We start from the raw sequence: 23,002 nt of genomic DNA, 5'->3' as shown, positions 1-23,002 counted from the left end.
TCAGATTTTTTTTTTTTTTAGAGCTAGCACCCGAGAGCTGCGTACGTGTCCTACTTTGGGCGCTCACTACGCAGAAGATGGTATTTCACTTCTTGAGGCCAGGTGTGTTTACCAGTATGGCAGAAACTTTGGTGGCGGTAAGCACCTTAAGGGGCTGCTTGCTTTACTGCAGCAATAAAAATGGCGGAACGACACACACAAGCGCACACAGAGAAACGACAAGAAGACAGGAAAAAGCTTCAGAGATGCGTTTTTTTTTATTGACCCTCAAGCAGAAAGAAAGTTTCATTCTAACTAATTAGTCTCGAGCTGCACGGAAGTTTCTAAACCAAATGAAACAATCGATCGTCAATCACAACATCGAAGGCCACACACGTGAAATACAAAACACCTCGATTTTTTTTTCACAGTAGCGAGTCACAAGAAAAAAAAAACGAAAACACTTCAGTACAATTTCACTCATCAGTGATCACTAGCGGAAACTATGCTTTTTACACACATACGCGCGCACAATAGCACACACATTTCAATACAGACCAATACCGCGTGTTCTCTGAAACGCGTTCTCAATAGCAAAACACCCCCAAGGCAATCGGCAGTTGAATGAACGAGTGTGTTCGAATGGTGCAAGTGTCTCACGTGTGTGCTTAATTTCACTTTATAGCGAGTGAGCTTTTTTTTTTAATGGAATGATTATTCAGCACTGCATTTGATGACTCGGACTTGAGTGACTTCATATCCTTAAGCTACAAAGTGCTGCAAAGATTAGAAGGCATCGATTTGCCTGCTATGCGAACAAACAAAATAATTCCTGGATCCGAGTAATACAACTTTGGTGAACAGTATAAAACAAGACGTTTTGTGATTTGCAATGAAAATGTAATACGGGAAGATCAGATGGGGTAGAATTCCACTGCGTTCTGTTCGTAAGGGTCTCGAGCGGGAAGAGGCCCTGCCGACCTCTTCCTGCTGCGACCCCTACTAACAGAATGCTGTAAAAGGGCGAGGGCTCTCCTTTCCCCATCCCTGTGCGCACGTCTATGTAGCAATCGTGAAGCTTTCAGTTCATAACAATTCATAAGGGTTTTTATTATCGGTCAGCTGCTTTTGTTAATGCAACTAAGCTCTGATGAATACAAAGTTCTTGCAATGAGCCGAGCCATACGAGCATGCTCTGCAGATTCGGGTCTACATAGGACGAATTAAGCCGCGATTTGCACTAGAATTTTGCCGCGGCACAGCCACACTTAACATGGCGACATTCATACACCTAAAACAACCGCGTGCTCCTCAAAAACCCAACGACAAATACACTCCACCTTGCACGACTGTGGCTCTGAAAAACGTTTGCTCGTCGCAACCTCCCAGCGGCGACCAGTTCTGCGTCGTCAAAAGAGCAAAAGAACAGCTAAAAAATATGAAAGCTAAAAATAGAGCTACCTATTATTTAGTGGCCTGCCTGTTGCATCACTTTGCATACTAGAAACAAGAATACTTTAAATGTGGGTTAAATAATGCAACAAGTAAATAACACGTGCATATCTATGTATAGACTATATAACAAATAAAACGAACCTCTTTGTATATACAATCTACAGGTGAATAGAACAAAGGCGCGCAGCAAATTATGCTGAGTCAGCCGTTCCGAAACGAAAAAAAAAAAAACAAGTACAGCTGCGTTATAAAGCAAGGCATCATCACTCCGGGGCACTATTCTTCACCGTGAACTCTCCGCACTATCTGCAGCCCTGCATCACACTACGACGTGAAATGAAAAAGAAAGGCAAAACACGCTTCCCAATATCCGAACACTGCAACGAAAATACTACATATGTACACGAGCTGTCCCACTCGCCACAAAATGATCTTGTTCCTATTCACAACTCTGCAAGCATGACCTGAAAATACACCCTCGGTGACACTCAAGATCAGGCTCCCCAAAAACAGCAAAAGTTCCTTCCCGAGAATTTTTCGCTAGCAGGCGACATGCTAATGTAGACATATCCCAGAATAGCTGAAGCCTTTGCCAGAGTTACTTTATGAGCTTCCCGTAGGCACCATATACAGTTACTCTTGAGCAGCAAGGCTGCTAGTGCCATCTTGCAATTAACAATGTGTTTTCTTAATGAACAACAACGTTCCTACATTAGAGAGACACCGCACACATCGGTGCTGCTGGCACTACCTTGGTCATATTGTGACCAACGATGACACTTTAGATTTCTAGCATTGCCTGAACTCTTTGCATCAAGGAAACGTTGGAGAAAATACTTTTGTGATGATTACGTCGTGCCGACATTTGTGAAGTGCAATGATCATTACAATGAAAGCATGCAATGAAAGATTGCATCTTCTGGTTCAACATCCCTGTCGGCAGATGCCATCAGCAGTACTACTGCTCACTTAGGCATATAGTGCACAAGCAAATGCGAAAACACTGCACCGGAACTTGGTGTTACGACACTTTGAGAACGAGTTGGCTACGTCTTGGCCCTCTGCACTACAATTTGTAACATTTTTCATGCAGTCTTGTATTGCTTTCAGATTGGAGCAGAGACTGCAATAATTCGGTAAACAGCCAATGTATGCGATCAGAGACCTTGCGCTAATAACAACATTAGCACTGCACATAACTTTTAAGAGCCAATGTATGCCATAAGAGACTCCGCACTAATTACAATGTTCCCACTGCACACATAAGAGCCAATGTATGCCATCAGTGACTCTGAACTCATAACGTTCGCACTGCACACAACTTTTATCTCGCGCACGTGGCCTGACACTACCGTGAAGGAGCTTACTCTGTGCAGGGGCACCGACCTTGAGGTTGCGCAAAAGGATTGCAACAAGAATTTGCGAGAAAAAAGAAATAAAAACGAAACAAGCTCGACTACAGCAGCATCAGGCTATACAGAGTGCTGCTGCCATATATTTTTGTTATCACAGACCACTGCCTCCAATCAATGCCTCGACTATTGCTGCTGCTGTTGCTAGAGGCATAGAACTGAACACCTAACACTAGTATAAAGCTCTTGTGGCTATTTTGCAGTGCAAAGACTATTCTCACGCCTTAAATTCGTATATGCATACATAATATATACTGTACATATATTCAATTTCTAATAAACCCTGCACCTTCAATGCTACTTAGAAAAAGAAGGGCTTAAGGCATACAGATATAAAGAAGCCATCAGAACAATGAGAATAGCCAGAAGAACACCTGCTGCTGATGTCGTGATGAAAAGCACATAGATGGACTGCACGATAACACAACATGGGATCCAGATCTCTGATGTGTTAGACAAGACATAAAAAGACCAAAAAGAGTCAACAATGTTCGCACAAATTTTTCTGGTCGCACTGCGCAAACGTGCCAACCAAACCATTTTGACATGAGTTCAGTGAGTCGTACAGAAGGATGTTAGGTAAAGTGTATGCAAATAATGTTAAATAAATAAAATAATGAAGATTTATCCATGAAAAAGCCATCTACATGGCAACGTGCAATGTGAAAAGAAGTCTCGTAAGACGCAGGACCCAGAAGAATACATCAGCGCTAGTCATCAGCCAGTACTAGCGCAGCAATAACACACTCTTTCATAGTGTCCTGTAACAAATGTGTTAAAGGATCAACTAAAGAAATGAAAGATGCAAATTAACTAGGCATGGCATGAAACAACCCTTGAAACGTTTTCTCATCGGTGTCTGTAACCAGCCAGTATCTTGTTCCAGAGAAGAAATGATACATTGTTGCTGAGTGCTTTCATTTCACTGACCAGTTGTAATCAAGCAAGCAGCAACTGTAGAAGATCTAACTATGGTGCGAGTTTGGTTTCCGAATCCTAACATGTACTATGCAAAGACATTATCGTCTAGTAATACTAGGCAAAGGTATTACTTTTCTGCAGTCAAACGTACGTGCACAAATGTTCACCAGGATGCTTTGGTCCACTGAAGAAGAAAGGCTAGCATGTGGAAACGTTATCACAGTGAGACTGTGAAACACGTCGAGATGTGGACTTTGTAATCGAAAGCTCGTAAGATCCACAACGAGGATGAAAGTTAGTGCCGAGTTAACTTCACGTCACATAATCTCTCCTGTTTGTGGCAACGCTTTATGTTTTTCCTCAACGTCTAGCTGAAAGTAGCTGCTAACTGATGCAAGTAACACTTAAGCTTCAACAACGCACCCTCGCAAATACACCAATCAGAAGGAGCTGAAAGGAGCACAACCAATCACACTTCAGCACCGCTCGAGCAGATATGTAAAATGCTTGACAATATCACAAATAAAAGATGTGCATCGAATTGCTTACAAATTGGTGAGGTGCTCAGCCGAAGTTTGATGACTGCACAGATAAGTCCAGGTGCAGAAATCCTCCCCATTGGCATAGTCGCGAAAATGCTGCCAGTTAATCTACAGTCGGTGAATGCAATGGCCCATTTAAAACCCTTAATTGTGAATTTATGGCTAGTAAATTGCGAAGGAGTATAGCCAAAGTGCTGCAAATACTAGAATAATGACTACAATGATAACAATATAGAGCTAGGTCATTTCAATGAAGTGCTGCAGCAATTAGAACTGAATTTGCAAATACTTCCATTTCTCTGGGCATCATCAAACGCTTATGGTGTTCACACAAGCAAGTGGCATCAAAGTGCACGTAAAAAACATATTTTCCGTTTTAAAGAGTGCGAAATAAAATAAAAAAAGGAAGTTAGAGGGACAAAAGAAAACTTAGAACAGCCCTTTGCTCTTAAAGATGAAGCTAGTTTGCTTAAGCCAAACATCGCTAAGAAGTAACGGTACAAAAACCTTCGTTACAGATCTGACCTGGTAAATACACTCACTATAGAATATTATTGCACGCAGCTTACAAATCAAGCGACTTAAGACTACAACGGCGACTGGCGCATGCACTTACAAGGCCAGTGGTTAAAGCAGCAGAGCTATTAGTTGGAATGTGGCCCCCGAGATTGACTGCAAATTTAACGTAACACACTGTCACATGCCCCCCTTTGTACAATAGAGTGATCACAAACTAATGACACACAAACAGAATTACAAGCAACATCATTAAAATGGTACAGAGAAACTACCAATTTTAACTATGAAGATTTTCATTTGGAGCCGCTTCACCAATTCGTATTTGTTGTCGGGGATAGGTTGATTCACAAAGGCAACCCCTGAGCAAGAACATTGTACACAGTGAAAAGCTTTATAAGAAACAGACACTTTTAAACATTCACACAATGGGTTAACACACTTTTTCAAACGACTATCACGTGTCCACGAGCACAAAAGGAGGTTAGCTATAAGCATGGCGTCTCTATAGCCTCTCTGTTTTACAGCTGCACTAAAGTGCTCCTTGGCAAACACTTTACGATCAGAGACTGTACATTTCAAGATAACACTGCTTATGTCTGTGCAAAAAAGACAAAAGAAAATTCACAAACTTGCAGATCTACGGTTGTGAAACATGAGAAATGGTGAACTTACAAACTTTAACACCTAATGAGACCAGAATACTCATATTGTTTAACGAGGTCTTTTACGCGATCTGAATAGGTGCAAATGTAACTGTGTGTAAGCGCGTTCGCAAAATAAATTAATATTCCTAGCTTCGTTGCGCATGCTGACGAGACACAAAAAAATAATCTGCCAGTAAGTGAAAGTCTGTCATTTCATAAGTTTCCAACAAGCAGCCCAGCTGCGAGTGCGACTTGTGACTACACCCGAGTTCTCGACGTTTTAAAAAAGTCAGGTCGGGACTACTACGTGCCATTCATTACTTTGTAACAGATGCGTGTATATAGTGGCTACTATCTCCATTGCATTTATAAACAGCTAAATATTTCTTTCTGGCAGTGTACGACGCGCACAGCTCCCCGAAACAGTGGATGAATGGATGGACCGACGAAACCGATGGCAATGGCTGCGGTAATATAGCGATGAATGAATCTCGCGGTGAAGCTCAGCCTTAAATGCCAATGTCAAGTGGTTTGTTAGGCACACCCTGTTGAAATAAAGACGGCAGAAAACGTCCTGAAATGCGACAAACTTCCGCCAAAAGCTGGATATCTCGTAGTGACAAGGTATTTTTTGTCACAACAGTACAACTGACCATATCGTAGCAACTGGACATCCAGTTCGTTACACAATGGCCTGCCTAGGCGGTAGAACTGACCAGCACCAGGACGTTTAGTTTTCGTCACAAGCAGCACGACAACATCACGCTCGTCACAACATTGAACATCATGCCGTTTTGTCTTCACGCCGATAAAATCTCACCACAGAAATTTTTATCACTGTGACAAATTCGCAACAAATTTGTGTCCGTGACAATCGCAATTTCTATTGCATTAGCCTGAAGGTTGCACACGCTTAGGCTTGATTCGCACAGTCGCCAAGGGCTTTGTCATGTCATTGTCACGGCAACCGTCACAGTACAGCATTCCATGGCTGCCGTCTCTGCAAAAATGTTATGTTAAGAGTATCGGCAAATGCCTTTGACGTGTCACTATTTGGAAGAAACCAACGAGAAAGTGCTGTCTCAAGACAGCACAACGTCACGGCCACGGCGATGCCGTGACATTGAGGCCTTCCGCGACTCCTGCCCCGACTTGGCTGAAATTACGTATTCTTAAAAAGATTAGTGACACCAACGCAGACAGCCAGCATTTCAAACGAACATACAGACCAGAAGTAAAACAAGGCTACGGGTCGCCACTTGACAAGCAAGCACTGTACGTACATCATCAAAAGCAAAAAAAAGTGAGCAATGAGAAACTATATCAACGCTGCCTAAGAACGCACGACACAATCATTTCCAGGTACCAGCTGGTACTCAGAGCTACCAGCAACCATGAGTTACCATGTTACCTCTGACAGACCGTTTGCAAGCACAATGGCATGACTACAAGGTAATGTGAGAGAGCCGTCCGGCTGTATCTCCGAAATAAGATGGCTAACAATAAAAATCTACTTTTGCTCTCCAACTTCATCAAGCTCCATATTTCTTTCAACCAAGATGCTTTATTTTACACGCTTTATTTTACACAGTACTATATTTTGCACGAATTTGTACTCCTGTAGAATCTCGCCACATGTACTATAATGCAGCACATGCAGGTTCAGCACCGAGCTGCGGCATGTAGTTTCTTCATTAGTTTCTTTATTTTCCTTATAAAATTCGCATTTCAATTAAAGGACATTTATTTCCTTTACACTTTCTCTGCCTTAACTAACTGTTTACTTTGTACAACTTCTCTGAGGCATAAGCGTAAAACTCTACAAGTTGTGCTTACAACGCAAGGCATGCCCAGTTTGTTATATGCCGTACAGTTCAAATCGGTACGGTTCGCCAACTAAGTGACCGGTCAATTTATTTGCATAGATTTTGCTTTTTATATTCAATCTGACCACATGAAGCACATTTAGCTAATTAAAAACCTAATAAAATCATAATGCTCATCCTAAACACGCAACACCATGACACTTTTCACATTCTGCTGCTAATAAACAATTTGCGATCATATCGTTGGCCAGTATCCTAGTAGCTTATAATGCAGCATTAAGTGTTCATGGTAATTGTATTTATGGATTTAACGGCAGCTCTGAGGCCTTGTCAACCTCAGCCATGCAGAACGTTTTTGTAAACGAAACAATGAATGCTTGTTCATAATAGGAGCCAGCCCCGTCCTGTAATGAAGCCTGGTTGCTATGTTACCACAACACCTGGAAACGGTCAGTCAGAGGTGTCGCAATCTCGGTCATGACACAACATGCATCACGGACAAAACCCATACACTATCGAGACTGTATTTCAATGTTTTTACGACTCTCTAGCATGCTATGCCGTTTCAAAATGCAGACCAATGCTTGAGAATGAAGCTGCTCTGTTTCTAGCAAAAAGGCATATTGCATTCCCACAACAACTAAAGTTATCAACAGCGATGTCGCAGTCATACTTGGCTATATCAAAATATAGGCTCCAAGAAAAAAAGCTAACAAGCTAACAAACAGTCCCTAAAGTTACGTACTAACAGACTCTTTTCAATAACTTCACAAGATAGCTTTCTACGCCATCCTTGCTTAATGCAAGCAATTATCATTGACTTCATCACTGATTCCTTGCTTAATGCAAGCAATCATCACTGACTTTGCATTTCTGCTCAGCCTTCTTCATTGTATAGGCGAATCTTACTCATTACATGTTTACCAGATATGTCATGTTTTTATGCATGCTAGCCACATTAAAAATATTCAAGTGCAAAGCATTTTGATACGCACGAAATTTGACATTGCACTGTGCACAGCGAAATGTCACGGGGCACGCCTTAAAGTTGGTGTTTCTAGGTTTTCTATGCATTTCTTGCAGGCAGCAATAAGCGTTGCAGATTATTCGTGATTTCCATAACATAAATAACTTTCCAAACTAAAGAAAAGCGGGATAACGTTTTTGCTAAGAAAAAGCAATTGTGCTATACTGACAATCGTTTTGACATAAATTTAAATGCAATTTTCCTTGGCATGGAAAAGTCTCATTCCACAAATGCACATGTCCTTTAACTACGATTCCGACAAATGTAGCGGATGCCATGTTTTACACAAGGTATAAGTAGGAACGGCTACCCTGCCACGGTCAAACGAATTTGTAATATTTTGGTGTGAAAAGGAAGAGAGCCTTCCAACAACATTTCGTGCCTTAAAGTAGGCCGTCAGCACACTTTTTACCTGACATACACGTAAACATGCACATGTTTTAACACTTGGATGCCATATTTAGTTACAAGTATGTGTCGCCATATTAACAACACATGGTTATGTGAGAAAGCCAATTTGACAGTGTTGAAAAAGAGTCCATTGAGAATGCTGCCAACACAACAAACAAGAATGTCACCTTATCACATCCATGCACATAATCTGCAGCAATGATATGGACACGACTCCAAAAACTTCTCGCGCTTCCGCGCACATTTCGATCGTACAAAAAGACGACGGCAATGCTGGTCCTTGCACTTGCTGCAGTTCTGAGAGACTATGAAAGACTGGTATAAAAAAAAGCTACTCAGCATCGTCGAACGTTACCTATGTTAGCTGTGCAGTGGCCTCCATTGGCTAAGAAACTCCCTGGTTCTTTGTGAGTGGTTTTCTTGTTATTGTACAAACAGTGACCTGGCTATGAATGGAAGAGCTGTCCTGTGTGCAATACGAAAGAACCATGACTACGCGACTTCGTGCAGACGCCTAGCAGACGTTAAGCAGACGCCTAGCAGACGTGCAGCACAAGTCAAGCAGATGCTTAGCAAACGTCTAGTAGATGCCCCAAGCAACTAATTTTCTGCCTTATTGCTACGACAACAAAGCCAAACTTAATAATGATGATGGAGCACAAAACTCTTTAACAACGTGTTGGAGAAGCACACGGGAAGAAATGGGGAGACGACAAACGGGCACATTTCTGCGGAGCAAGCAATCACAACCTTGTCGCACATCTCTCTATGCTCATACCACAAATGTGCAAATGTCTATGGCGAACTATATATATAAAAAAACTCTCAAGCAACTAAAAAATGCAACAACTGGCCAGAAGTATATATATGTAACACACTCTGGGTATGGAAACTGGGGAAGCATGGGGGGCAAGGGGGTTTAAAGAAAAACGACAGGTTCCAGTATCATAACGAAGGGGGAGGAACGAAGGGAAAGTGGGGGGCTAAAACAAGACTAGACAAACGACGTCGTCATCGTGGACTACTCGCACTTGCTTCTGGAAGGTGCAGTGGTGGCCACCTGCTTTTTTTTTTCGTTGTGTGGAAAGTCAGTGCTGACCGTTTTTTTTCAGCTGCCATCACCGCAGAGCAACTGCAACCAGAGTCCGAACTGTGCACGCACATACACATTGTCCTCACCTTGAGCGATCATTGCACCAGCTGCCTTGTTGCTGCAGTTGGCTTCCTGCGGGTGCAGTGCTGACAGTCCTGCAGTCACAGTCCGCTTCCAACAGGGTGATCGTCGCATTGTTGCATTCAAATTACTATAGACACGATGCCGACAGTCTGTCGTAGCAGTCAGCATCCGTCATGTGCGAGGTTGACCATCCTGTCATCTGTGGTGACTATCCTGTCGTTACAGCTGACAGACCTATCATTGCTGTCGGCTCGCTTCTCATGCAATGACCATTGTGCCGTTGCACATGATCTTTTAACGTTGCAGACCAGTGTGCAAGTCAAGCGCTTTCAATAGATACAACTGCCGTGAAGCAATGCAATGGTTTGTGGCGCTTGTTGTGGCAGATTTTCGTTTGACCTAAATGTGTTGCGTGACTGCGTAGTGACCGCTTCATGTGCAGCTGGTCAGACAGATGTGATTGTCCAGAATGCTTCCTTAAGTGCGGTGGGCGTTCCAACGTCTTCAGCCGTGGAAGTTGCCTTGCTCTCCCGCCCAACGACGTCCTGTAAGACAACCATCTTTTGAGTTTAAGCCAGCCGACAGAGACACCATTCTTTTAAAACAGACGATAAGTAAAAAGCAATTAGTCCAGGGTTAGCACGTTACTTCCTCAAGGATTACAGATACAACTGGAGAACCTCAGTTGCAATTATACTTGGTTACAACCTCAGAGAAAATCTCAGCACTGCCCACAGCCATCACTGTCCCGCTCAAAAAAAATTTGCACACACGCTCCATCCAATAGCACTTACTCAATTTAGTGATGTCATGCACTTCTCGAGTGCTTCTGAAAGTTGACCTCACCACATAGACACATCTTTGTGTCATTGGTTTTAGGTCGGAAGCTTGAACGTCCTGGTAAATTTAGTCAGGAATTCTGACATCGCTGCTCTGCCAAATGTAATGTTTCAGGTAGTAACGACGAACCTTTAACTATTAATCTGAGTGGTATTTAAGTTAGCCGAGAAAAAGCACTAATGGTTCGAGCGGAAACCAGCTAACACAACTGTCTTACACAGGTGAAGGGCATGTGCACAGTGGTTTTACATCTTTTTCTTATATTGTAACCGATTATAGCATTGCAAAGAAGGCTGGACATTTATCAAATTTCATGCTTAAGACAAAGGAGCCAATGACGCCAGTTGGACACAGCCGGACACAGCCTCGTTTGGGCACTACTCATTAAAGGGACACTAAAGAGCAAAACAATTTTTCTCATATTAGTAAAGTACTCTTTCACGATACCAAAAACACCACGCTTGCTGCGAGCAGATGCTTAGTAAGCGAGAAAACGTGCAAAAACAAAATGTGGGTGGTGACGCCACCTTGATGTTTCCGCACCATTCGACGTGACGTCATACGTTTTGACGGCGTCTACTAGGGACTACGTAGTTAATAGTCGGTAAAAATGAAGTATATTGTTCTCTGAAGGGGCCATAACCTAACATACCAAGTTTGGGATAATTTTGATGAGCCAATGGCGCCAAAATACGATAAATACACTTTGAAATCCGTGATGTCACGTGAGGAGATTTCGGCGCGAAATTTAAGAATGAAATTTCGAACTTGATTTTCTCTTCTGTTAATAAACCTCCTGGTGGCGAAATTAACAACATTAGAGTTCTCAGAGCACAATTTATCGACCTAAACCAATTCATTGTTTCTCTTTAGTGTCCCTTTAAGAAGACAGTGCTGTGGCAAGTTTTCATCCAAAGCGCCTCGGTGCAGTATCGGTGTACACTTACCAATTGTGCCAAAGATGCATGCATGAAACAACTAAACAGGAAGAAAAGCGGCGTGCTGAAGTAGCGACAATAGAATTCCAGCGGCTTTGAAGGGAACTAATGCTATCATTGACATTCATTACTGAATTGTCGACAGGAAGTTTTATTTACCAGTAAAATTCCAGTCAGTGGAAATTTTTATCGAATAAAAGTTTCTGCTGAAAGAGCACAGTAGCACTGAGGAAATGCGACCCAATGCTGCAAAAGGATAGGGGTTAATTGGAGATCATTATGAAAGGCCATCTTGCAGTGGGCATGAAATAGGCTGAGAATAATTATGACGATGAGTATCGTAATTATGCAACACCTGGTGCGTAAGTGTCGATTATAAGTCTTTTCTTCTCGTCACTTTTCTGGCTTATTAAATGCCTACTGTGTGTTAACTGTGAGTGCTGCCAGTGAAATTGTTAAGCTGCCATTCTAGCCAACTCGGTGTTACGAAAGCACTTTCTCAAGAATCTGTCTACATATCTCGTTAGTACTCTTTTAATGAAGTTGAATCTAATTACCTCGATACCTCAAAGCCACACGCTGTTGTTCAAGTCATTGGAGCTCTGAATGACCTAAAAGTGAATGAAATTGCAATGAGAGAGAAAGGGAGACGATTAGAAGTGAAAATTGCAACTAGTACCTACATTCACGAGGTAACCAACCCTTAGCATTATTACGAAAATCAGTTTTAACTTATCTTGCCAGTTATGGGTGACACCATAATTAAATGCCAATGCATATTAAGTCGCAATGACATGGTTCAACTTCACATACAGCAGAAACTTCCTTTTGCATTTAGTATGTTTATTCTTGACAGGCATGCACATTCATTTGTAGGGGTATGCAATTAGTAACTTTGAGAATAAATGAAATACAAATTAAACAATGGCAGAAGAAAATGGAATGCAATAGAACTTTGAATGCGTTCATAATACTAGTTCTTGAAACATGAACTGCCCTTTTCATTACTAGTAGCGTAGAACCTAAATAATTCTGATTTTGTTGAAGTAGAAAACATGTCCAACTTAGAATAACAGAGAGCTGAGCTGGTTGGTACGTATTCATTCCAAAAAAAGAGACAGGGTGTGCAAACACGGACACAAGAAAGAAGTCAGGGCGTTTGTGGTGTCCTGACTTCTTTCTTGTGTCCGTGTTTGCACGCCCTGTCTCTTTTTTTTTAGTATGTCCAACTTAACTGCACATTGGATAATCAAATGCACAGAAAATCTCACGCTGCAAGCGTAAGCATGTGCACATGTTATGTCCGTAAATCTTTAATTGGTGAAAGCAGCTCGCACGTGCTTGCCGCCAGGTTATGAATTCTTTGGATGACCATGGAGTCAGTGCAACAGTTCCTTTCAGTTGAGTGAGCTTTCAAACATTCAAAGACAACTTGGAAGATATTTAAAAGCAGCCGCTTAGCTCAGGTGCCATTAAAGAGCAAGTACAAACCCGCGGTCCACAATTCGTTAAGCAATAACTGCGTACTTGTATGGTGTGAACATGCTGCCGCAAGAATTTTGCAAATAAGTGCTGTAACAAGGAAGCTACAGGGTATAAAACAACCCACTTCGGCTGGTTTCGATTTCTGCTCTGCCTTCCCACCCTTCCCTGCCGCGAAGAAGGGTAGGCTTAGCCCGTTGCTGCATGTCAGCCATTACACAGCATCAGCCATTACATCAACGGTGCGCAGCCAATGACCGAGCAGGGCTTCCTCTACATGTCACTCCTGCCAGAGCCCCGCGATGAGGAAGCGCGGTGCGAAGGGCGCTAAGCACGAGCAAGTTAAACAAACACGTGACATGGGCGACAACTTCACAGTACAAACCGCATCACCAAAAGGCAAAGGCACTGTTTCGTAGTGCAGAGGACCAAATGACGAAACTGGTGCTAGATTAAGTTGCGCATGCGAAAGATTTAAATCCCTTCATGGGTGAAGAGGACTGCACAGGAGTTGCACAAGGGTATGGGAATCGTTTTTCAAAGTGGAGAGTCTGCAGGGCGTGCAGCACTGCAATATTCACGAAACGTGATCGCCGCAGTCTTTTGCACAAACTGGTGAGCTTGTTTGGTAGATGTAAAAATAAAGTCGGAGCCCATTTACTGGGCCTCTAAGGCAAAAAAAAAAAAACTAAACTTCAAGGAGGTCAAGTGACCAAGCCATCAAACAATTCAAAACCTCGCACTCACCTGTTCATAGTCGAAGCTGTTGTTGAGGTTCCGAACGGGCCTCGACGACCGCGTCATGCGCGGGGACAGGACTCGGCGGTTCAGCGTCTCCGGTGACAGCGGTACAGACACGCGGTTCAGTGTCTGGTTCTGATAGACTGCGCCGTTGACGGGCACGAAGGAGTCGTCGCCATCCATGGGCGAGCAGGTGCCCCGGCTGCCACGACTGGGCAACGTGTGCTCCAGGTCATCGACCTCCGGAAACTTGCACGGCCACTTGGACGAAGGCGCGCCCGCACCAGCAGGCTGCGAGAACTTTGCGGCCAGTAGCGCGACCCTCCCGGTTCTCGATGCGTCCACATCCGAAGCCGACTTTGCCGGCACGGTGTTGCAGCCGGACCAAGGCTTCGTCGTCATCGTTGTGGGAGAGGTCGCTCGTAGAGTGGACGTTTCCGACGCTGAACTCCGGCTGATGCCGGACTTCTTTGGTGACCCCTTTGTTGGGGACGTGCTGAGGTAAGTGGGGCGCGGCCGAAAGCCGCTGCCGCGGGTTGTTGTCCTCGTTGGCGAGCTCTTCGTTGGCGACACCTTCGGCGGAGGGCTGATGCGGTTCAGCTTTTCGGTCGGGAAGTCCAAGGCCCGCCCGGATGATGGCGTCAGAGAACAACTCTCGACGGGGCTGGGTCTGTCGGGGAAAACGTGAAAGCAAATATTACCCTTTTCCATACTGAGTTTTTCGGCCTGAAATGATACAAAAACAGATTTTTTTGTTTGCCTATTTCATTCTATGTGTCTGGAAACAGTTAAAAAACTATTCAATGGTTTTTTCATTTGCAAAATACAAGCAAAATATGTTTTTGAAAATATGCAGAGCATTGGCTTCACTGCACTGCACTTAGGAAACTGCCATAACCTCTCCAGTCTTCGATGCATAAAGTGTCTCTGAAATTAGAATAAAGCGCACGGACTAGCTAGCCTGTGAAAAAAAAAACTTGGGCATGCCAGTGAGGGTTTTTTACATCTATCGGCGACCACTGCTGATACATCGAGACACGGTCGTCGTCAGAATCTGATGATTTACAGAAAATGTGCTGCTTTGTGCAGTTGCTGCCACACTCGCAGGAAAACTGAAATTTTTCTTCTTTCCACAAAACTTCAGCAAACAAGCATTCTTTCTACTTCTCTTTTTGTGAACAGAGCTGCTGCCGGTGTACACATGCCGCTTGTGCACAGAGGAAGACGCCATTTTCTAATTCTGGTTACCAGAATCAAGTCCTTTCTCAACCAAAATGCATGCTTTGAGCGTGTTTTTAATTTTTTACTGCGCCACCTGTTCCTGCCAAAGAGAACGCAGCGAAATGAATCAGGGCAGCTTAACTGCAGTACTCCCAAATGCCTGTTTCAGCAAGGATGAGCCCAGCTCGTCTTCGGTGGGATCGGTACAAACCGTGCGGACAAGCTCAGCTCGCCTTCAGTGGGTAAAGGGTTAAAGGACTTCAGTTTAAGTACAGCTTTTAGAGCGAAAGCTCTACTACATCATGTCTGCCAAGGTTGTTCATCACATCACAATGACCTTGAGCTGCCGGAGTGAGAGCCACCGGAGGGAAAGTGTGGGAGCAAGCGATCCACTGCAGAGTCAATGCAGCTGCGCTTGCTTGAGGCCTTGCCGCTGCACTAGTACCACGTGACTACAAGAAGGTAAACCACCGACAGATGCTCGCGTGCTCCTCTTCTTGCCTTTCCGCTATCACCAGCGGCCGTTGTGACATCGCCTGTCCGATCAGGTGATGTCAAGAGTAACAGACACGGTCAAGTGGGTGAACAAGAACCTGTTTGTCTGTTCGGGTAAACATGCAACGTGGCACTTTGAAGGACAAAGAAACAGACGACATGAGTGCTGTTTCGTCTGCTTCTTTATCCTTTATATGTGGCACGCTGCACGTTTACCCGAACATGATACCTTACCGACTCGCCCAGCTTGCTGCGTTAGTCCTGTTTGTCTGATAGAAGGTGCACGCACTCTCTGTTCTTTCTCCTCGCACTGCGAGCAAGAGCACTCGGAGAGGTGGACAAAGGAGCCAATGAACGGAATGCAGTAAAGGAAGAGCGGAACAAGCAAGGGCCGTGTTTTGATTATAAAACATGTGTAATTCCACTAGCATCTGCTGCACACTCGTGCACAACTGCAACGGCACAACTAAATTTTGACCTCTGGGTGGTTTCAGAGCTTCGGCTGCCTTGCCATGAATGGCGCGCTAGCTGGGTCGTCTGTGCATGCACTTCAGCACAAGCAACAGGCTCAATCCAATCGTCTAGTAAATATAGCTAGATGGCAGGCTGCGAAATCTCAAGCAAAGGAAAAGTTGCCTGCTGAAATATCGAAGCAAAGGGAGGCCACACTAGCATGTTATAAAGAAACCAATGTTGCCACCAACTTCATGGACCACAAGACAGTCTTCGTCAGCATTCTTCACAAACCACAAGAATATCTTTGTCAGCATTCAAGAAACAGATACACACCATCACATTTGAAATAAAGCCTCACCTTAATGAACAGTGAATGCAGTCTTTGCAAAACCAAGCCAACTATATCTTTTGCCTGTGATAACAAGGTTCACAAGAGTTAAATTTCAGCCAATTTTTTATCACAGACTTCTAACTAAAAAAAAAATGCCCCCCCCCCTCCCCGAAGGGAATCGTGAGGAAATGCGAATGCATTTCTTGCGCCGAGAGTACACGGCGTAGTAATTTTAATGGCGTAAAGCTGGACACATCGACGCGCTCAAGTGTCTCCCTTTTGGGCGCCTCTTTCAACGAACGCTTCCTACGTGCGTTCGTAATCACCTCAGGGATGTTGCCACCGCCTTCAATGCAGCACAAACGCGTTTAGAACGCGCTGTTTTCAGGCTGTGCCAAGGCAGCACAAACGCTACAAACGCGTTTCAAACGCACTGCATTGAGGCGGTGGCACAGGGAGGAGAGAGAGCGAACGGCGAGAGAAGGAGTGGCGAAGCACTGCACCTACCCTCTTCTAGCTCCCGCGATGCGAGCGCCCTCACACGCCAGAGCGCGCTCCCCCTCTCCACTCTCCGCTACTCCGCCTGCACCACCTGCTCCGGTTGCTAGGGGCGAGGATAAGCGCGCGCGCCCGCAGCTGTTGCTATGGGAGAGGGAGTCAGAGTGGAGAGGCGCGCGGACAACGCCGGACGCCTGACATAGCCCGACTAAGAAATGCATTCGCATTTAAAAAATTGGACCATGTCCCCGAAGGGAACCCTGATGGGATGCGAAGCAGCAGCGTTGCGCACGGGTGGCGTCACGGGTTGAACGGCGCTAACACGGGTGCTGCGGTGAGCACTGGAAGATTCGTTTGAAGCGAAACTCGGTGTAGCGTTTACTAGTGTAAACGTTGTTTGAAACGCATACACGGGAGGCGAGCGGGAGTTGGAGCTGGCAACTGCGGGCGCTCCAGCGGGTGAGGGAGAGAGTGACGTACGCGTGCACCAGCGAGGGGAGCGTGACGTCAACGCCCAGCTGCGGCGTGACCTACTTGGTACCGCTCCAACACCTGCGCCGAGGGAAGCGTGTTGCCTTGCATTTGTGCGGACGGAGGGACAGTGTTACACAGGCTAGTCAAAGAGCTGCTTCGCATCTAAAAGAAGCATGCTGGCATAAACAACTGCTGGAACATCTAAGAACAAAGAAATTGTTTTAAGGCATCAACAGAAATCACCTGACCCATAACTCATATGTAAGTGCAAGATGTCTACAGGTGTGGAATGCTACCAACTCGCCCAAATCAGTACCCTACTGCAACTTATGTCTACATTTATAGTGGCACAAAAACCGAGTAGCACTCTTGTTTCTCTTCCAAACACTTCCAATTGAGCACTTACTTCCGGTTTTCCGAATATTAAACAAAAAGTCTTCTAAGAAATAAAACTGGTTCGAAATTGATGGTTCTGGTTCAAATGAAGAGTTACATTTGATACATAATATATCAGAGCATAAGTTTACTTGACATAAGGGACAATTAACGGTCAGTATAATAAATGAAAATTAATTGAATGCGTGCATTGAAAGAGCACGCGGTTTCCTTGTGAGCAGCTGCGGTTGTTGCGGCACCTGGCAGATGAGGTCTCAACCACATGCTTCTTTCTATGTGGCATCTAAAATCCACTTCGGCAGCCCAACGAAACACAGAGTTAACGGAAGGAATACACCAGGGTACACGAACACCGATGTGTGGGTGCTACACACTTTAGTCAAGAATTGGGGTCCTCTCCCATTTTTGTGCACGTCAACTCACGTTATGTCAGAAGATGCCGAGCTGTCCATGAAACTCGTCTTTACGGCAGGCGGCGAGAAATCACGAAGGGAAGGCGGGGAACCCGGGGACAGTGCCCCGGCATCAGTGTCGAAGCTGTCGCTCGGGGACGAGGCTTGTTGCGATGTTGGCTCGCCGCGGACCGACGGGTTGCTGGCGCTCCGCGACGGCGAGCTGCGCGCCAGGTGCTGGTGGCTCCGGCTTGCCGGCAGCGGAGTTCTTGTGAACCAGTGTCCAGGAGAACTGGAGCGCGTCACGCGCGTCGTTGCCGGCTGCCTTCGGTAGAAAAGCAGGTAGGCGTCGCGCGCGGCCAGATCTTCATCCAGTGCTCGACGTACCCGGGCGTCGTCGAACAGGTACCACTGTTCGTCCACGGGGTTCTTACAGCAGGCTGGAACCACGAAAGGTGGGTTGGAAACACCGTAAAGGGACGTAGCGTCGTAGAGGTACATGAAGGAAGAACACTGTGTACAATACTTTTACCAGACGAAATGCCGTGGACACCAATTTTCTGACCTAGAATTAGAATATATAGATCGACATCACTTAAAGTAGAATTTTCTGTAACACTAAAAAAATTGGAAAATTTAGAGGGAAAGTCAGAATTTTTATAGTGGGAAAGTGCTAGAAAAGAACTGGAATCTAGCGGGAAAGGAGGAATACCGATAGAGCTATCAAGACCCCCCCCCCCCGCCGTGCAAGCGGGTAGGGGCGTTTGATCATAATCTCAGAAATTCGAGTTTTCGTGCACTACTGAATAAGCAACCCCTCCTCCCCCTATCTCTGATGACTCGTCCTATTCCTTTTGGCTCCACAATAACCTTTTGTTGCTTAAGGTGGGCCACCAACTTCGAGAAAAAATTTTACAGTTGCAGTCCAAATGTTATAATTACGATCTTTGCTTGCAGGGCTGATGTAAATTTAAACTTTCGAATGATGAAACTGCCAAAAATGTAGAAAACAAAATTTATAAAAATCAAAATGAGCCAAAACATGCATGCTGCGTCAACAGTCATAACTACAAGATGGTTTGTGTGATTGAAACGCAACTTGGCAGGTACGTGGTGAGGCACACTATCCTGTGCATCTACCTTCCACGATCAACCCATCTCTAAGCTAGGCCGCATTATCGTAAAAATACTGAAAAAGTTTATATTTGACAGCTTGTTTCGCACAAAATTGGCCATAGTACAAAAAGTTACTGCTTGTTTTCAATAATTCTGCTTGAATGAACAGCTCATCCTATAAAGAAATAGTATGCAAAATTGTATGTGAAAATGTTTATCAGAAGGAAAGCTACCACTGTTTGCGTAAGTATAGGGTGCAAAAAATGATGTTTTGAGAAAAATGGCTTTAAAGATTTGAATTGAATGCCCATATAATAAAGAAGTATTCAATATGTCTGGAATTCATTAGGTTCATAGCTGGCGACCTCTTCTGAAGCGGCGCATTCTCCTTTTGAGCGAGCTGAAGCACATATTTTTTCTAGCTCATTTTGAGTCTCAAGCTGACTCTCATCTACTTGCGCCACAGCAGCTCCACGCTTGGTATATTGATTCTATAACTTGCGTTGATGCTTCTTTTTCGTCCTATAATTTGCCATATTTCATGGAATACTATAAGTTATTTCATTAAAGGCCAGAACTAAGTCCAGGAACTCGGAAGTGGTGCACGAAAAAGCACTGACAGCCGAGCGAAAACGCGCGCAACTTAAACAAGCAGTGCCGAAGCGATGCAGTGGCAATTTTCAAATAAATCGTAAACATTATGCCCCACAAGCTTTAGAATGTACTTAGACAACTTAGCATTACGTAATATGCATAAGGAAAAACATTTAAGACATAGCAGTTGTTGTGGAATCAGAAACCTTCAGTTTCGGTTTCGAATGCTGTCTAAGAGGGATTGGAAAAATGGTCATAACTTTTGAACGGCTCAAGATAACTACATAGAATTCTTTTTGCTAAATATTCTTGAATAGACGAGGAGCTTGAAAATGTCGAATAAAAAAATCATTAAAAAAAATGCGTTTCTGAAGGTGGTGACCTACCTTAAAAGTTAACTGCGCCCCTTATCTCGCCAACATCATAGTGTGCCAGAACAGGTCTTCAACTCTTTCGGCTACTGCAGTGGCCACTTGATCAATAATTCCAACTTCTGCGCGATTGCAGCAACGCCTTTACGGATACATCAGAAAAGAACGAAGGCGAGACGGCGGCCATGGATGAACCCGGCAGTATGACATCACAGACAAGCGTATTGCAATAAGCATCTTCAGCTATCTCCTCGGCAGTGCGTGTGGTGTGGCGCTATTCTAAGCGCACTGCCCGTTTTTAATTGGTGACAGCTGTCGTTCGCTACTGCAATGTGCAGGATCATTTTAAAGTGCGCGGCACGGATGCTGAGAAACAGCAAGCATAGTGCTGTTCATACTGCGATGACACAGACAAGTTATGCCTCCTCACGCTGCCGCCTCCTCGTGCAGGACTGAGGTTACCTGATGCAGCCTATAACTTTATAATTCACGTGCTAGCGATCCATGCGATAATTAAGAAGTTGACCAATAAGGAGCAATACTCAGTGATTAAAAGAATACCTTTGTACGCACACATGACTGCCACTAATGTGAAGTTGGTACAATTTTTCTAGAGCTCCTGGTTTTTACAACAGCGTTGTTATATGCTAGCTTTCAGCGTATCGCCAGGTGCGTGGACCAAGTGCGTAGATCTCGCCAAGTGCGTCGATCTCGCCATCGGCCACTGTGGCGGCGTGCCTGTTGCAGGTGCTGTTCATTGATATACGATGACACACTGGTGGTGGGATAAAAGCTCTCTGCAGGACAACAAGCGAAGTACAGCCCATCACGACGAGTGTACAAGCACGTGTTGTTTCGATATGCCGACCGATTTAATGCAACCTTTGTACTGGTGCGACTCGTTGCCAGTTTTTTTTCTCTCCGAAACTCACGAAACATGGCAGCTGAGAGAGTAAGGCAACCGATAAGCGTAGCTGGACTAACCTGTGTAGTGACCTCCCTGAAGGCCCGTCCCATGATGGCTGCAGAAGGCATACAGATCGTAGAGGGCGCTGCCAGACCCTGACGCACCCTGGCAGAGGTGACTGCTGAGATCCAGGTCTTGAAAAGGAATCTCGACCCTCGTTGCCAGCTTGCTGTGTCGCCCTCCGTTCTGTGCAAGGTGAAAGGCGATGATAATGGACAATAAAAAATTTTGATTAAGGCCTGTTGTAGTCGGTTATAACGTAAACAAAAATTAACAGTGTCCCTTAAGCATTCACCTAAGACGACTCGAAGGTGAAAGCAATCTTCTTTTTCTTCTCAGTCCATTGTATTGATCCTGCACCTCCACCTTACGAAAGCTTTCTGCACCTAACGTGGCTTTGCACTGCCTCCAGGATCGGAGGCACGTCACCTGATTTTGCACAGCCTCCGTGATCAGCCCACCGTTGACCAAGCTATGATGTCATGAGGTGACGTCACAAATTTGTTGATCTGTGACGTCATCACGTGATGATATTTTGCATCACATGTCCCCGACGTTGCGGGACGCCGCCGCCGCTGCCATGGGACGCTAACAGCCAATTTTCGCGCTTGATGAGGCAACTTAGGCTTTCGCCTTAAAATTTAAGACCCGCCCACAGAACTGTGGCACGCCTGCCCTTCATATGTGAAAGACAGTTGTGCTAGCTGGATTCTGCTCGACCCATTTAGTGCTTTTTCACGGCTAACGTAAATAGTGCGCATATTAAGAGTTAAACGTTCGTCGTTGCTACCTAAAACATTATGGCTGGCTGAACGGCGAAGTCGGAATCCCCGACGAAATTTACCAGGGCGTTCAAGCTTCTGACCTAAACCAAGCGACATGAGCGTGCATCTGTACGGGAAAGTCAACTACCTGAAACACGCGAGAAGTGCTGGATGCGACGAAACTGAGCAAGCGTTATTGGATGGAGCCCTTACGCAAATTCTCTGCGGGAAGGAACGACAGCAATGCTGTGGGCTGAGCTGACAAATTTTTCTTAGATTGTAACTGAGTATAGTAGGCTAGGTGGTTCTAATTCATAGTGAAAGAATAACAAGCACGATATACAGTAGACTCTCGTTAAACGGAACCTGAAGGGACCAGAAAAATGTGATCCGTTTAACAGGTGCTCCTTTTACCGAGAGGTGAACAGGGGAACAGAATTCAAGTACTAAACCGATCATGTTACTGTTTCATTTAAGCAGCAATTTCATTTAAGAGATCTACGTCTACAGTCTACTGCAATGAAATAATAACAGCATGAGAGGACAGAGTGCTTGTGTGTATCGCTTGAACATCTTCACGTTCTCACACTGTTACGTTTAATATATCTCTAAAGTATCGATGTGATTGCCTGAAAATAGCAGACAACCTTTTTTTGCAGAAACACAATTTAATTAATAATGCTGAATTCACTGAACTGTTATGGGTCCCCTTAACATTACATTTAATATCTCTTTTCGAGTGTTCATGAAGTAGCTGAGCTACGAAACACCTACTGCTTTTGAAATGAAGAAATACTGTGCCCCACCTGACAACCTAACAGTTTTCAGGCCCCGTTGCAGCCAGTCTTTTGCACAAAGAGCATGCCTAGCATGCTGAAACACCCTTTCACCTGATGGAAGCGCTTGAGGTGAATGACCAAGATCTCGGGGCAGAACCACAGCCCCAGCTGCGCGAACCCTTGCTGCCGGCTGTCGCACTGGGGACACAGCCAGGCCTCTTCCGGTTCCAGCTG

At 44.7% G+C, this 23,002-nt stretch overlaps 1 protein-coding gene across 2 annotated transcripts in view; it reads right to left on the bottom strand.

The window, feature by feature from the left end:
* Window positions 1–424: 424 nt before the first annotated feature.
* The window catches only part of LOC119399837 (ubiquitin carboxyl-terminal hydrolase 43), a 66,217-nt gene continuing 43,639 nt past the window's right edge, over window positions 425–23,002 (bottom strand). Inside the window, exons 8-13 of one of the 2 annotated variants that reach the window (XM_037666697.2) lie at window positions 22,880–22,999; window positions 21,243–21,411; window positions 18,209–18,617; window positions 13,921–14,584; window positions 12,249–12,302; window positions 10,326–10,458 (exon numbers count right to left, since the gene is read on the bottom strand). In XM_037666697.2, coding sequence (XP_037522625.1) covers window positions 12,258–12,302; window positions 13,921–14,584; window positions 18,209–18,617; window positions 21,243–21,411; window positions 22,880–22,999 — 1,407 coding nt within the window. In that variant the 3' untranslated portion in view covers window positions 10,326–10,458; window positions 12,249–12,257. Of the gene's footprint in view, window positions 10,459–12,248; window positions 12,303–13,920; window positions 14,585–18,208; window positions 18,618–21,242; window positions 21,412–22,879; window positions 23,000–23,002 lie in introns of both variants that reach the window. The other variant, XM_037666696.2, reaches the window with a different exon arrangement.

This window comes from Rhipicephalus sanguineus, chromosome 7, assembly GCF_013339695.2.
Source record: "Rhipicephalus sanguineus isolate Rsan-2018 chromosome 7, BIME_Rsan_1.4, whole genome shotgun sequence".
In the NCBI taxonomy this organism is placed as follows: Eukaryota; Metazoa; Arthropoda; class Arachnida; order Ixodida; family Ixodidae; genus Rhipicephalus; species Rhipicephalus sanguineus.
The sequence above is the reverse complement of the archived record's forward strand: the minus strand, read 5'-3'. Positions and strand labels throughout refer to the sequence as shown.